The sequence below is a fragment of the Manis javanica genome, chromosome 4 (assembly GCF_040802235.1).
Source record: "Manis javanica isolate MJ-LG chromosome 4, MJ_LKY, whole genome shotgun sequence".
NCBI lineage: Eukaryota > Metazoa > Chordata > Mammalia > Pholidota > Manidae > Manis > Manis javanica.
Window position 1 is genome coordinate 170,414,121 of NC_133159.1, and position 15,509 is coordinate 170,429,629.

A 15,509-nucleotide genomic window follows, 5' to 3' on the forward strand; every position below is an offset into this window, starting at 1 on the left:
TGTCTTTGGAGGCACTGCTAGTAAGCGGGAGCTGGACATTTCCAAGGAGCAGCCATCGCAGCAGGAAGTGGAAACCTACAACTCTGAATAGTACATTTGGATCATTTGTCATACCCTCCAATTTGTTTACCTCCATGTGAAGAGTTTCAAGTTTTTCAACTAAATGTGCCAGAAAACATGGTGTCACTTATCTCTTCCCATCATTATTTCCTGACACTAATTTTGAGAAACTCACAGGTGCTCATCAGCGAACATCTCTGCTGATGATGTCTATGAAAGTCAAAGGTTTTTACTGCCATTAAAAGGAATAATTTCCAAAAATGTAGGGGTGGTTCTCTTTTTAGAGCATGAACTACAAGTTATTTTCAAAGAGGAGCATGATTCATTTATCAAAGTTCAACTGAGGAATGTCACTTGGTTTAATACTTGGATAAAAACTGTTCAATGGGAAATAAAACTTATGGACCACTCATCTTAGAACAGAAAAATTATTTTCCCCCAATTATTTCCTTTGATAATCCTGAACAATTCATTTTATCTTTAAGAAATCTAGTTTTTTGTTTTTTTTTTTAATTATGATAGAATTAGATAACCTCTAACATTCCTTCCAGTTTTAAGACTCTAGGGAAAGCAGAAATGGGTGGAGCAAAGAGCATGGGCTCTGCAGTCTGACTAGTGCAGATTGAATCTAGGTTTATCACTACCCAGTCACACAAGCACCCATCTGTAAAATGGGATAATACCTAACTCGTAGGACTGTTGCAAGGACTAGGTGAGAAAAGAAGGCACTCAACAAATGTCATTTCTTCTTTTCCCTCCTTTGCATGTGAAATGAGACTACTCTCAATCCAAGCACTTAAAATAGAAACCATATTTTAAAACACTTACTTTTGAAACAAAACGTTTCCTAGGATGCATTGCTGAGGCATATAGTACTATTTTGTTATGTACATAAAAGCAAGGTTACTGCAAAGCCATGCTCAGCCAAGACCTGGTGACGCAAGTAACTGCTTAGATCCTCAATGCTGTGATCAAGAGGATGAGAGCAAATAACTTTCACAATTTATGTAAGATACGAAAATGGAGATGGCTCACATTAGCAGAATGAATATCACAACCCACAGCTTCCAAGGCACTAGTCAATACTCCATGGTACTTTTCAGGAAACCTGTGTACAGTATTAACAGGTCATATCACTGTCTCTATAAACTATGCATACAAGTTGGAAACATTTTTACTGGGAGTCAAGAGGTAAGTCAAATCTTGCCATTTAAAAAATAAATAAATCCCTCTACACTGGGGTTAAAACTGGAAAATATAGGGGAGCTTTTTAGAAATACAATCCAGGAAGTAAGACCCAGTGCATTTGAAGGTTAATTATATTATTATAATAAACATAATTATATTAGCATCTGAGATAATGGTGACTTCTCATTCCTCAGTTGATAAATTTTCTTCCAAATAAATATAGATTAGTTATTGTGTAAAGATACGCAAACTAGTACTCAGAAACACCTGGATCTGACCCTAATACAGCAAGTATAATCAGACCTGAACAGCGTGTGTGTGTGTGTGTGTGTGTGTGTGTGTGTGTGTGTGTGTGTGTGTGTGTGTGTGTGTGTGTGTGTGTGTGTGTGTGTGTAGGTGACTTGAGGCTAGTCTTTGGAGATAAGCTGCTTAGATTAGGTGATTAGACAACATTCCTATAGGTTGTCATCAAGTTACATTTGTTTGGCCAGTCTTCTCTAGGTGATTCATTCTGAGAAAGAAACAACACCTTAAAGATTAGTCAGATATAATTCTAAAGGGTATAAAGGATGATGGCTTTTATTTTAATTTGCTTCAGAACAGTAAGAATTCTAGAAGGTCATGTTTCACCCAAACTTAAAAGGATTAAAAAAAAGAGAGAGAGAGATTAAAGAAGTGAAGCATCATTAGGTAAATCTGACCAAGAACTGACGTTAGCTACCAGTTCACATACATGAGTCGACTTCCACTAAGGTCTAAAAAGGAGTTTTAAGAGCAGCCCCTTTTGTCAGCGTGCTGGGAAATGAAAGAATGAGTCACTTTAATACTTGATGTCAAAATCTTGGAGAGCTCTGGCTTTCATGTTTCTAAATCAACAAACAGCACTGTATAATGTTGCTCAGCAGTCACCAGGAAGTGGAGGGTGACCCTCGTCTCCTTCCTGTCATGGGCAAAGCCAGTGGCCAGGACAGTGAGTGTGTCCTAGGCAGTGGCTCTCCCTTCTAGTGATCTGCCATCCTGGGAGATCCGCCCAGCCTAACATGGTATCATTTTCCCATCCTAGAGGGCAACTATTGAGACACAGTTTAAATAGGCAGTTAGCCTCCTTTACAATAAAGCCCATGATGGGAAGACTTAAGGACGTCTGCCTGAGATGAATAGAGCAGAGGACTCAACTCCCATGAAGAACCATCTCCTCTAGAAAGTATATTCTGAGATTCATTCTGCTAGCACATTATGTTCCATTCAAAGTGCATAGGATGCAGAGAAATGCATGGGAAACCATAGCCAGAAAGGTCCCCAGGTACTGTACTGTTCCTTCTACTCTTGATGGCCAACAGCCTCTGTCCCCTGGGGAGGAGGTGGGAGGCTGCTGAGGATTGTGAGATCAGTGAAGGTTCCCCAGCTCCCCAAGCCCTGCAGTTGGCCTGAGGGCAGCTATTTACTCAAGCTGTGATTATTTTTCTTCCCCTAAGTATCAAGTTCTGACCTAAATTGCGGTCATTCTGGTCCAAATCTGGCCAATTTTTTCCCCACACTCCTGCCAAAGAGAACAACCTTTGGAAAGCCATCTAAATTCTGGACAACCAGGGCCACCTCAAGGACAGGGACCATAACTTTTCCTTATACTTAACAATTCAAAGTCAGTACTTTCTGTCAATGGCTCTTCTCTCTCTGAACACAGATGTCTATTCTGCTGGAAAAAAATGTGTAGGCACCTCTAATTTTGTTGTTTGTTTAAACAGCTTTATTGATATGTATTTTACACACCAACTCAATGATTTTTAATGTTTACACAGAGTTGTGCAACCATCACTATAATCTGTTATAAAAATGGCAATGAAACTTCTCCAATGGCCTCTGGACTGTACGCTCCAGGAGGGCAGGGATCCCATCTGCCTTGCTTGTTGCTCCATCCCTAGCATCTGGCATATAGTGGGGCTCCATTAAGGATTTGCAACATGAATGCTTTCATGCTACCTCAAGTGCCAACCTAGAAATAAATACTTCTTCTCTCCTCCAACAGAAACTTTCAGCGCAGCACATACCCCTGTGGTAGCCAGAATGGCCCCCATGATTTGCGCTCCCTTGTGTGTATAGCCTATACATGTATAATTCCTTCCCCTTAAATGTGGGTGGGCCTGACCTAATCAGGCCAGTCTTTTTGAAAGAGTCCAGAGGTCAGAGACAAAAAGTCAGAGATTCAAATGCCCTATTGGCCTTGTAGGGGCAAAATGCCATGTTGTGGAGAGAGCCACATGGCAGGAAATGGCAGGTGGCCTCTAGGAAACTGGCCCCTAGCAGAGAGCCAGCAAGAATGAGGGGATATCTTAGTTCTACAAACACAAGAAACTGAATTATGCCAATAACCACCCAAGCTTCAAAGAGGACTCGAAGCTCCAGAAGGAAATGCAAACTGGCGGACTCCTTGATTTCAGCCTCGTGCGACCCTGAGCAGAGAATCCAGCCATACCACCCCCAGACTTCTGGCCTACAGAGACTGTGAAATAATAAATGGATAGGCCACTAAGTTTGTGACAGTTTGTTGCATGGCAATGGAAACACTCTTCCAAGACTTGGGAGGAAAACACAATTATTACACCAACTCCAAAGAACAACTGGCCTCCATCTTCTCTCAATACTTTCCAGGGATCTTGCTCAGGAATTTTTAAATGAGCATGTTTTTAGCATAAAAGAATCTCTAGTTTTCAAAATTACAGGCAGTAAAACCTCTGGTGAAAAAAATTTAAACAGTGTGAAAGAAGAAAGGGTCAGCTTTCCTGAAAGGTCCCTGTTTTTCTCAGTTTCTTTTCATCCATTCATTCAGCAAGTATCTACCATGTGCCAGACCTGAGTTTTAAACATTAGAGCTGCCCTGGCCAATAGGCAGCCACCAGCCACATGTGGCCCTTGAGCACTGCAAAGTGGCTAGTGGGCTGTAGATGGGAAATACACACCAGATTTCAAAGATGTAGTCTGAAAGAAAAATAAGTATTTTCCTGTGTGGACTACATGGTGAAAAGGTAGTGATAGGGGTGAGTGACAAGCCAGTAAACAAGTCAGTAAGTACTGGTTATGGTTATGATAAACACTCTGAAGGAAGCAATAAATAAGTGCAGGGACAAAGAATAATAGGAGAAATGACTTTAGATGGAGTGGTCAGGAAAAGATATCTCTGAGGAGGTGACACTTACACTTATAAACCCACAAGATTGCTATAAATGTTCAAGTTTTAACACATGACAGCAGCAGGGGCTGGGGAGCTTAAGAAGGCTGACAGAAGTGGTTGCAATGCCAACCTTTGGAATAGACTCCACTTTTTCCATTGGGTTCTGCACAAACAGCACCTCCTGGAGGTGTGCCCTCCCTCCGCCCCCGAGATCCTGTTTGTAAGTTTTGCAAATTGGAGGATATATAGTAGTAGAAGTCAGGCTTCCAAGACCATTTTTTTCCCAAACAACTTTATATTTTCCAGATAGGATCTGTTTTCCAGTTTTAATATTTATAACACACTTACACTTCATCTGCCATGTAGCGTACAAAAAAAACCCACTTGGGAATACCACAAAATTCCTATTTCCAGCATGAGACAGAGGGCAGACAGTTGGCAGTCGGAAGTCAGCAATTCTCCTTTTCCTTTCCCAGTGGGCTGAATTTACAAAAGATATATAAAACCTTCCTGACTTCTCGCTACAAATCAGCTGATTGCTATATCTGTCTTTTTCTCTGAACAGGGGCAGAAGTGTTAGTTCGTTTTCAAAAAGTTTTCAGAGTTACCTGACCATACAGACCTCCAGGCAACAGAAAGCAGGCGAAAGCCCACACAGGCCAGCCAGGGCACCTGTGCCCTCACTCAGGCGGCTAATGCAATGAACCTCAACATACTTTTCCAGTAATTACTGCCCCAGAGAGACACGTTTACTGCCTGTCACTATATTTGAAAAAAAAAAAGAGAACCCTCTCCCCTACACACATGTACACTCTGACCTAACTGACGTTCTGGGGTAAGGGTGAAATCTTTAAAGAGGTTGAGTGTTGAAAAATAAATTAATTTTTTTAAAACCGCTTATAAAAAAATAGTGTTTTCCATTCACCTGAAATGGAGAGTTTTTCTGAAAGGAAGGTGAATTGCTTTTCTCTGACTATCAGTAATACTCAGACTCAGTGTTTCTAAGTTGATTTTAAGAGCCTTAGGGACTCAATGCCTTTGTAATGAAAAGCAAAAGTTAATTACTACCCACTTTTAACTAGGGTTTTGTTAACAATAGTGTGCATATTTTTTGAGGTCCAGAATCTGTTTCCTGTGACAATCATTTCCATCCAAATCACAGGGGAAATACAGAGTCCTTGGTGCACAAAGTCAATTTCACTGACCAACCAGGACGGCATCTGCTCCTGGTCTGTTCCATTAGCAGTGACAGGCTTGCACTTATCCATTAACTGGCCCCCCTTCCCTGGTGCCCCTCACAACCAAGAAGGAAGCTTTGCAAGATAGCTGGGCAGCACGAAGAACACTGTTTCCCCATCTGTGGAATAAACAAGAGAAGCTACCAGGATTGCCCAGAAATCAAACTCATGAGCGTGACTCGTGACCCTCCCAACTAGATTAAGAGTCAGAAAAAAAAAGTCAAAACAGTGCTCATTCTTAAAACACATTTTCAAAATTATGTTTATGAGGAACCATGGGGAAGGCACACGAATTAATCCAAGGGGCCTTTACCTTTTATATTCAGGTGTATCATTTTGTACAAAAAACAGTGCCAATGCCAATATCAAACTCTCTTTCCTTGAATTTCTGCCCCAACATGTCTGGAGACACATTTCATGAAAATCATTTAAACCAGAGTTAAAGGATCACCATTAGGGATTTTGGCATCTCCATTTATGTCATTCCAGAGATGGCACCACCCCAAACACAAATCTGTTCTCAAAAATGTGCACAAGAAAGTTCCCCGGGGAACCAGGGAAGTCTGGATAAAATGCACTGGCTCCCTGCCAGGCAAAGAACAAAATAATCGTCTGTATTAATAAGTTGTTTTTCTTTTCTTTCTTCCTCTTTCTTATTTTCTTGTTTTGTTGGAAGGGAGGGGAGTGTTTCTATTTTTCATTGTGCACCAAATCCCTAAAGACCACAAATAAATCCCTAAAAGTACACACATTAATGTTAATGCAGTCAGAACAGGGACAGTTAAACACCAAAGCAAGCAATGAAAATGAAAGGATTCCCGTCTTAGTAGCTCTTGGAAGATGCTTATCTTGCTGATGAGCACCTGTCAGGGAGAGATGATCTGTGCTCCAAGGAGTCCTGAAGATATAGTCAGGATGCTATGACCAGCGCAGCAAAGGAGTGGCTTGGATGGGAGGGGCCTTGACTTCCACCATAATCTCCATCAAGCCACACAAGCAAAAGCCACCCCAAATAAATATATAATCTAAGGAAAACCAGGGGGCTTGTTGTACAAAAGCAACTTCCAATACAGTTCCCCTGGCCACTATTCTGGTCAGCTGCCCCCTAAATGTCCCATAAGGGGTCAGAATGTCAGCATCTCCAACCACCCTTTGACTGGAGAAGCTGGGCATCCATGCTCTGCACATCAGCCTTAGGGAGAAGAGTTCCTTCCAAGAAGGAATCCCAGAGGGGAAGCAAGTGGGAGAACGCTGGTCTACAGTAAAACAGCTTTGCACCACCAATCAGAAGGCCTGGGTTCTCAGCCTAGACCCTGCCTACTTAGCTATGAGATCGGAAGCTACTGAACCTTCTATATTGCTAGTCTTCTCCTCCACAAAATGAAATGGCATCTCTAATAGCCCTTCTAAATCAAAATTTTAGAACCTACATCACCAAATGCTTCAAATGAAGACAATGACAACTATCTTTTTATAGCTATCCCCAGGGACCTTTATTATTCAGAACTTTCCGATGGACTTATATTTAGTTCAGAGACAACACTGAACATAAATGAGACTGTTCCATTGAAGATTTTTTTCCTTTATTAAAATTAATCCATGGGGTATTACTTTCTATAATTCCTTATTCTGAAATTAATGTCTAAAAAATAAAACACCAACACTCTGACCCAGACTGTAGTTGAGCTTCATTTCCTTTATCTCCCAGAGCTGTTCTTCCTTCCTGGAACTAAGGAACATTCTATGAGTTAAAATAAGGCTACAGAAATAGTTTAGTAACTCAAAAGATCTTTGATTTTTCATTGTATAATAGTGCTACTTCATCTGCTTTCAAGAAATGTGTTTTCCTTTAGTTGTATTGAATGGGAGTGACTGGCAAAAAGCAGTGTAAGGAAAAAAAAGGTTTTACCATGGATCTGTTTCTGGCTTGGCTATTAACTAGTTGCATGACACACATTACTTAACCTTTCTGAATCTCAGTATACTCATCTGCAAAATGTGGGTAATAACACACCAGTCCCCCTTACACTCTCTGCCACCAGGAGTTAAATAGGTAAGACCAGGCAAAAAACAGACAGTGTTGGTTCTCTCACGGACTCTCCAAAACAAGGAGAGTTTTTGCCTCACCTTCAAAAATATGGGCACTGCTACTAATTAACTGCAGTGCTTAAACAGAAACAAGTCCTGAAGTTCCATAGGGGCTGAATCAGGCCCTGATTCAGAGTTGAAGCAGAAGTTAGACTTCTAAAAGTCCACCTAAGTTGATGGTAATCATCTTTGAAGACACTGTTGTTTCCTCATTTTCAATGTTAAGGTCAACAAGACATAGTGCAAAGGGCGATTGTGGACACTGTAAGGTTTACTACTAGTCAGACTCTAGGGATATAACCTCTGGCAAGCTGGGCCCACTTTCCTCATCTATCAGCTGACTTGGTTTATCGGAATCCTTTCAGTCTGAAACTTCTGTCAATCTAAACTGTCCCCCTGCTTCTCTGACAAAGAAGAAAATTACTTTAGAATATAACTTTATGGAAGCTGAATTATGCTTTAGTCAAAAGGAATTAAACATTAATTAAGTTACAATTATACATTATATATTACAGGTGGATTCTGACTTTGTTGGCCAAGTGATGTGTGTCATGCAACTAGAAAGGAAGGGCCTCCACCTGTACCACTCAAATGTGATTACTTCACTCTGAAGCGGTGGGTATTTCAGTACAAAACGTTGTGAGTGGGGGGTAGGGGGGGAGGCCTGGTTGTGCTGTGCCTGAGCCTTCAAGAAAGCCTGAGAAAGGGAAGCAACCAGGATAAAGAGATTTTATATATAGTAGAGATTCCAGAGCTGGCTATTTTCTTGACAATCAGCTGCATTTGGGGGATTATTTCATGCAGCGCCAATTCTGCCCCTAGATTCCAAACTCCCATTAATAAATAAAGTCTTTAAGAGAAGAAATAGATGCTACACACCTCTAAGCTGAATGACTTCAGCTCAGCTGCCCAGGGAGTGGGAAGCTGTCAACCTTTTCTAGATACTCCGTGAACCAGTTTCATTCACTTGCCTCCCCAGTTTTGTACACAGATGTGTACTATTTCTATTGATTTACGCAGTTAAGATATACCCCCAAAACTGCCTACCCACATGGCATCCATCACTCAAGACCTTGCTCAAATGCTATCTCCTCAAATGCCAAAAAGCAGGAACTACGTGTATCATTTTAGTGGGGGTTGATTTTCTCTCTGGCAGCTAATGTCCCTAGGATATGCTTTGTAAACTCGAGCTACTTTGATCTTGCCTTGAATTGTACTTGGGTCTTGCCTGAACACCTGCTCCAGATGACAAATAAGGACTGATGTGCCCTCGGGAGCACACCCACGTTCTTTTTCTCTCCCAAAGCACCTGGCCCCTACCACAAAGTAATGGTTCAGTAACACATCTGATAGATTAAATGCTCTGTATTTAAATATAAATACTGTTTGACTCGCCAGTTTCTTTTCTTTTGCCACATCAAACCGCACTAGTGAGTTTCAAATTGTCCAGATTGGCTTCAAGCTCTTTTGCTATCCCCCCACCCGCACTCAGCAATTCTGAAATCAGCAGAAAGGTAGGGAGGCGGGAATAAGGGGAAGCCGGGGCCTGAATAATCCTCACTGAGTCATTTCCTGAATGATGGAGCTTGCTGCTTCGGGCACCGGGAGAATGAGCAGCACGCTGAGGACCAGCCAGGGCCTGCCTCCGCCCCTCGACACCAGTCCCCGGCTCCCCACCCGCCCAGCTGCGGCGGGACCCCAGCCGCTGCCCGCCCGCACCCACGTGCTCGAGCGCCCTCCTGCGGCCGCGCCGCAGCCCCCGCCGCTCCCGGCTCGCCCGCAGAACGCGCTCCCCGCGGCTGAAGAAACACGAGACGCAGAAAGTTTCCGAGCCAAGCTGCTTGTGAAAGGTCGAAGCCAGGTCCCGGAGCCTCGATGAGAGGGCGTGGCGGGAGCGGAGCCCAGGTTGGCGGCGACCGCCGCAAGAGGCCCAGGCCCAGCCTGACCCCCTCAGGGCTCCGAGGTGCCCCCCAGTGGGGGTTGGGGCCTCCAGCCCCCGGGAGCGAAGGGCTTCTTCCGTCCCCCGACCCTACACTGAGAGGCTGGGCCCAAGCTAGGACGGGATGCCCCCCACAGCTACCAGGGCGCGCCGGGGACGCTTGGGTTTGCTTTATTCATTTTCCTAATCGGAAGGAGGGGTGCACCCACTCTCTCTGGCGTACTGATCCCCAGCATCTGGATTGTGGGTGCCCCCAAAAAATCTGGATTGTGGGACGCCCACCTGGCGTCCACCGCCCCACCCAACGCCGCCCTCCCAAGCCTGGGGTGACAAGTGGAAACAGCAACTCTCCTTCCTCCTCCCCTTCCAGCCTTCTGATTTGGGGGGTCATGTTCCAGCAGGGTTCCCCTGCCGCCCGCAGTGGACCCGCCAGCCGGGAGGTGGCGGCGGGGGGACGCGGCGCCCCGGGTCTGGGGGCCAGGATCCGGCGAGGCCGGGCCCGGCGCTTACCTCGTCCACGGTGAGTGGCATGCAGATTCGGTACTCTTTCAGCAGCATGGTCCTGCCGGCCGCGGACCCCCGGGGCGGGAGCGGGGGCGCCCCCCAGACCAACGAGCCTGCCGCCCAGGCGCAGGGCAGGGCGCCCGGAGCCCTGCGCTCGGAGCCGGCCGGCGAAGCCGCCGCGGCGGTGTGCTCAGCTCCTGGCTTCTTCCTCTCCGCCCGAGAACATGTCAAGGTTTGGGTCCGGCTGCTCGCGACTCCCCCGCCTCCTTCCTCGCAGAGGTCTGTCCTCCCAGAACGCGGTGTTACAAAGTCAGGGAGGAAGGGAGACCCGCTGGAAACCGCTCTCCTCGGCAGCCCGGGGCGGTCGGAGCTGCCGCCAGATCAGAACATGCCCGGCGACCGGCGAGGGGGAAAAAAAGAGAGATTTCCCAAAATTAAAACAAATGCACAAAAGTCACCCGCTTGATTCGCCTCTGAAACCAGACATGAACCTGGCGACCCCCCTTCTCCGGCGTCTGCCCGATGCTAATGTCACCAGGAACACATTGCAGCCGGAGCCGGAGATGCTGACTTTCCAGACAAAGGCTCGATCGGTTCCTCTCCCCGAGCGGTAAACAAGATTTCCTGCTCTTTTTAGGGCCGGTCCCCGAGGCGCTCCAGGGCTCTGGGGGAGAAAAGGGAAGCGGCCGCTGCACGGCTCTGCCCGGCCGGGGCCGCGGGTTCCTCCGACCTCAGCTCGCGGCAGCGAGGGGCGGGAGAAAGGAGGCTGGCGCCTTCCGCGCGCGTCCCCTCCCCCGAGTCCCTCGGCTCCCCGAGCCCGTGCGTGCCCGCGAGTTTGCAGCCACCTCGGCGGGGCCGGAGAGTCCGCGCGGAGCTGCAGCGAGCCTGGGGCCGGGAGGCGGGTGCGGGAGGAGCGAGCGCGAGCGAGGCTGACATCAGCAGCGGCCGCGGCGGGGAGGGTAGCCCCATCCGGCCAATGGGGAAATGGCAAAGAATGTGGAGGATTTAAACAAAACAGCATGTCTCTCCCGGCTGCGTCCACACCGCAGGTGTGCCCCGCAGCCTAGCCGGCTGGCATTGACAAAAATCGAAACAGCGGGCTTCCCTCGGCTCTTTTACCCTTTGACTCTGTTATCAAACGTGCCCTGGGTGTCCCAGTGCCTGCCCAGCCACTCTGGGTATCTTCTGCTTCCAAGGTACACAAGTGTTCCTTGACCTTTGGAAAAGGTCTTTACAAATGCCCACCCGAGATTTTTCACTTTGATCCAGAAAGCAAGTTCAGCGCTGGAGAGGCGATGGAATTTGAGAGCAGAGAACAAACCCTCACCTGATTTCCTAACTGGTTTCACTGGGCGCATACTGGAAAACCGGGAAGTGCCACGGTGTGAATGAAAACAAAGTACAAACAGACACACTAGCAGAGAGAACAAGAACCGGACAGAGCCTTTCCCTCTCCTGGCCCTGGCTCTGCAGGCTGACTGCAGGCTTCGCAGAGCAGCAAGAATAGGCTTTCGTGTCAGCACTCCTAAGTTCAAAAAGTCACAGTGAAAATGTCAATGAAAATGCCTGGAGTGTTGGTATTTCATCCATATTAAACAGATCCCTCATTTTAACCACAAGAGGCACATTCTTCAGTTACTCAGGAAGCTGCATGTTATTGCTGAAGTCTGTTTTTCATTTGTCTGGTATTTTTAAGCTTGTTTTTCTGAAAAGTTGCTGGATGAAAAATATATCAGTTCCCTCTGTGCGGAAGAACCTGCAAGCATCATCACTTCTGAGAAAAATACTTGTGTGCTAAAGTCCTGCAGCTACTCATACAGCTTGGATGGCATACTTTAGCCTCAATATTACAATATTTTAAACTATGATTAATAAATAACCGATATAATTATGGTGGGCTCTGGCAAAAATCATCCAGATGGCTGGAGAGAATTTATAACTGTGTGAACATGATACAAAGCCTGTTGGAAAAGCAACACCCTATATCCAGCTTATAGTTTAGTGAAAACTTTTTTCTAGATAAATGCTTTCCCAGAGTTGGCTCAGAAATATTCCCAGCAACTAATTAAAGCTAAACCAAATTCCTCGAGGTGGAAAATCTAAATCTGACACTGTAGTGGTGAATAACACATTGAAAGTCTGTGATAAGGAAAGAAGCTCAAGCTGTTTTTTCTTTTTTCTACTTCTTACTTGAAAACAAGTGTAGTGGCTTTCCTTCTGGCACTTCACACTCTTCCCAGAGGCAGCTAGGGAATGTACTGGCTAGCCACACATATGTATGCATACAGGACATCAGATGTGTGGATATGTTTCTGGCTTTTAGATGCTTCCTGACTTTAAAGAACTACTTCTCTGAATTTCCCAAACTGCAAACCAACATGTATATGCTTCTCCCTTCGCTTCCTCTTCACCTGGTCCATCCGCATGCCTGGTCACATTAATCTTGTTCAAGCACAGGTCTAATCTTGTTACCTTCAAAATCTCTTAATGATTTTCCGTGGCCTGCTGAGCAAGTTGAAATTCCTTGTTAGGAGGAGAAAGGCTCTGAACATACCTTCCCTACATTAGCCAGTTACCCTCCCTCTGCCCTATTCCAACCTAATGAGACAAATCTGATGGCCAGAGAAGGCCTCCACTTTACCAGGACCCTCCTGCCCCTGCCACTGCTTTCCGAGAGAATCCCTCCCTGACTGCATCCTTCACAATACCATTTTTCAGCAAGGCATTGACAATCTTGTGTTTTTGGAAAGTAATTCTGATGGCATGGGTTGTTGAATGGGTTAGGACAGGGTATCAAACACAGGAGTTATTATCTTATTTTAATACTATAGGAGACATATGGGGAGGGTCTGAATGAGATAGCAGAGAAAAGAGGAATTTTAAAGATCTGGAAAAGACTTGATTACGGATTGGTTTTTCCTACAACAGCGCTTGGGGGAGGGGAGGGCAAAGGGAGATTATTCATTCATAACTCATTTACACAAAGGGGGGAGAGCGCCATCTACTGGTCAGACACAATGGTTAAAACTGTTTTAAGTCAGTCACCTCAGCAAGTCTGGCAAGAGAATTATTAACTGTTCCCGTTTCCACCAATGGAGTCTACAATATTTACTTCCAAAGAGCCTTGAAGATGTTGTTATCACCATTATGGATAATAGCGATATTCCATTTACAACGTACAGTCTACAGTAACGGATCATCACTTATTATAGGGATGGGCCCAAAGGTCAAAAAGAGGAACACAGTTACCAGTGAGAAATGATATGGTAAAAAGGAAAGTAAGAATAGTCTAGGCTGGTTAGCCAGAGACGGGTAAGATTCCTCAAGGGAGGGACAACCTAAGACAGGCACAGTCGCAGGGGGGCCATCAGGTGAGAAATTGGAGACCAACAAAGGGAGGCTTAGAACCTCATCCCCCCTGTTTTGAGAGAAATCTGCATCCGTGGATGTTTTGTTGCCCTTGTCTAGCTTGGATTAATACTTAGTCTATAGGCACACACCTGATCATCTACATTTGCCCTTTTATAGCACTAAATTATGTTTTCTACCTTTATCTTGCATCTACCTACACTTCAGCATTTTATTAAAAATAATAATAATAATAATAAGGGAGAAATGTGGGATTCACATATAAATCATGTATAAAAATCAAACGACTAATCATATCTGACTTGATTGTTTATAGTTCATGATGCGTGATCAAAACCGAAAGTTTCTGTGATATGACTGCCCTTGCACTGTTCACCATGTAAGAACCTATTCACTATGTAAGACCTTGTTCACCATGTAAGAACTTGTTATGCTTCAGAAGATTGGAGACTATTGAGAATTAGGCTTGGGGTTGATTAATGACTGTGCATTGAGTCCCCTATACAGAATTTTATTGTTGTTAACAACCATTTGATCAATAAATATGAGAGATGCCCTCTCAAAAAAAAAAAAAAGAATAGTCTAGGCATGTCTGTGACAGCATATGTTCTCAGCTGAGTGACAACCTATTGAAGGCAGGTGTTCTCAGAACATGAGATGGAAGGAGATCAAAATCAGCCCTTGGAGGAGCTTTTTTAACCCACTGTCCTCACCTGAATTCTGATGATACACTCCTTTCCACCACTGAAATCTCTTCTCAGTTTGCATTAAAAAAACTATTAAAAGGTCTTGACCACTTCTGCAAGTAGTATCTGAAAGAAAAGTCGACCAAGAGTCTTTGTGAGTAGACAAATCATGTTTTCCTAGAATATTCCTGGTACTTCTAATGTTAGAATCTGGCTCTTCCCATCTTCCTCTTTTCTACTCACTATACCTAAGGTGTGTGGGTTTGTCAGGGCCCACTGAAAGTCTTTTCTCCTACACAGAGCCATTCTAGATAACTCTCTATCTTTCCAGACAACCCAGAACACTTATCTGGAATATTAATTTTGGTTCTTGTCTCTATGCAAATTTGGCCTTTATATATATATATAAAATGTCATACGCAGTACTGCAAGTGTTTCACCTATTCTCCAACTCCCCAAAATTATGGCAAGCTTCCTGAGGAGACAGACCATGTCCTCTTTGTGTCATCAAGAAAATGGAGCTTAGTGTGAGGGATACTGCAGGTACCCAATAAATGTCTATTCGACATATGTATATATTAATTAGTTCAGGGTTCTCAACCTTCCCACTACTGGCATTTGGCGCCAGATAATTCTTTGTTGTGAGGCTCTCTGCAGGATGTTTAGTGACGTTACTGGTCTCTACCCACTAAATATCAGCAGCAAACACCCTGCTCACAAACACACATTGCCAATGGGTGGGTACAGAACAGGGAACTCCTGCAGTGAAGCACCCCTCTGTTAGTGTAACATTCATTAATCTTATCTGTTTAGCTGCTCCTCCACAGAGGAGCTTCAGAAGAGACGGACTTGCAACTTGTCAAATTAGGGCTAAGGAGAGAAGCAATAAAGCAAAGCTGTTACATCCCAGGGACATAAAGATGTCTCCTCATTCCCAATGCCTTTATTACCAAAAAGCCCTCGATAAAGGGTTTGACCTTAACCTCAATTACTTGGTTAGGTAATGTCTGCCAAGTTTTTCCACTGTAAAGTTACTATTTTTCCCTTTCATACTCTATTCTTTGGAAGTGAGTTATTAAGTCCAGCCCACACACTCAAGGGAATGGAATTAAGCTTCACCTCCTTGAGGGGAAATTATATTTTTAATGTGGAATTCTGCAAAACCTGTCTCTTCTCCCTCATTTATTCATTCATTCAATATATATATATATCAGTGTGGACTTGTGTGTATTCATTCTATCCTTTTTGAGTTGTACTTCAGTACATTG

General features: G+C 44.6%; 1 protein-coding gene across 1 annotated transcript in view; it reads right to left on the reverse strand.

Moving 5' to 3' along the window:
* The window catches only part of PITPNC1 (phosphatidylinositol transfer protein cytoplasmic 1), a 208,192-nt gene extending 197,122 nt beyond the window's left edge, over positions 1–11,070 (reverse strand). Inside the window, exon 1 of the mRNA XM_036996854.2 lies at positions 10,193–11,070. Coding sequence (XP_036852749.1) covers positions 10,193–10,240 — 48 coding nt within the window. The 5' untranslated portion in view covers positions 10,241–11,070. The remainder of the gene's footprint in view (positions 1–10,192) is intronic.
* Between the last annotated feature and the right edge of the window lie 4,439 nt (positions 11,071–15,509).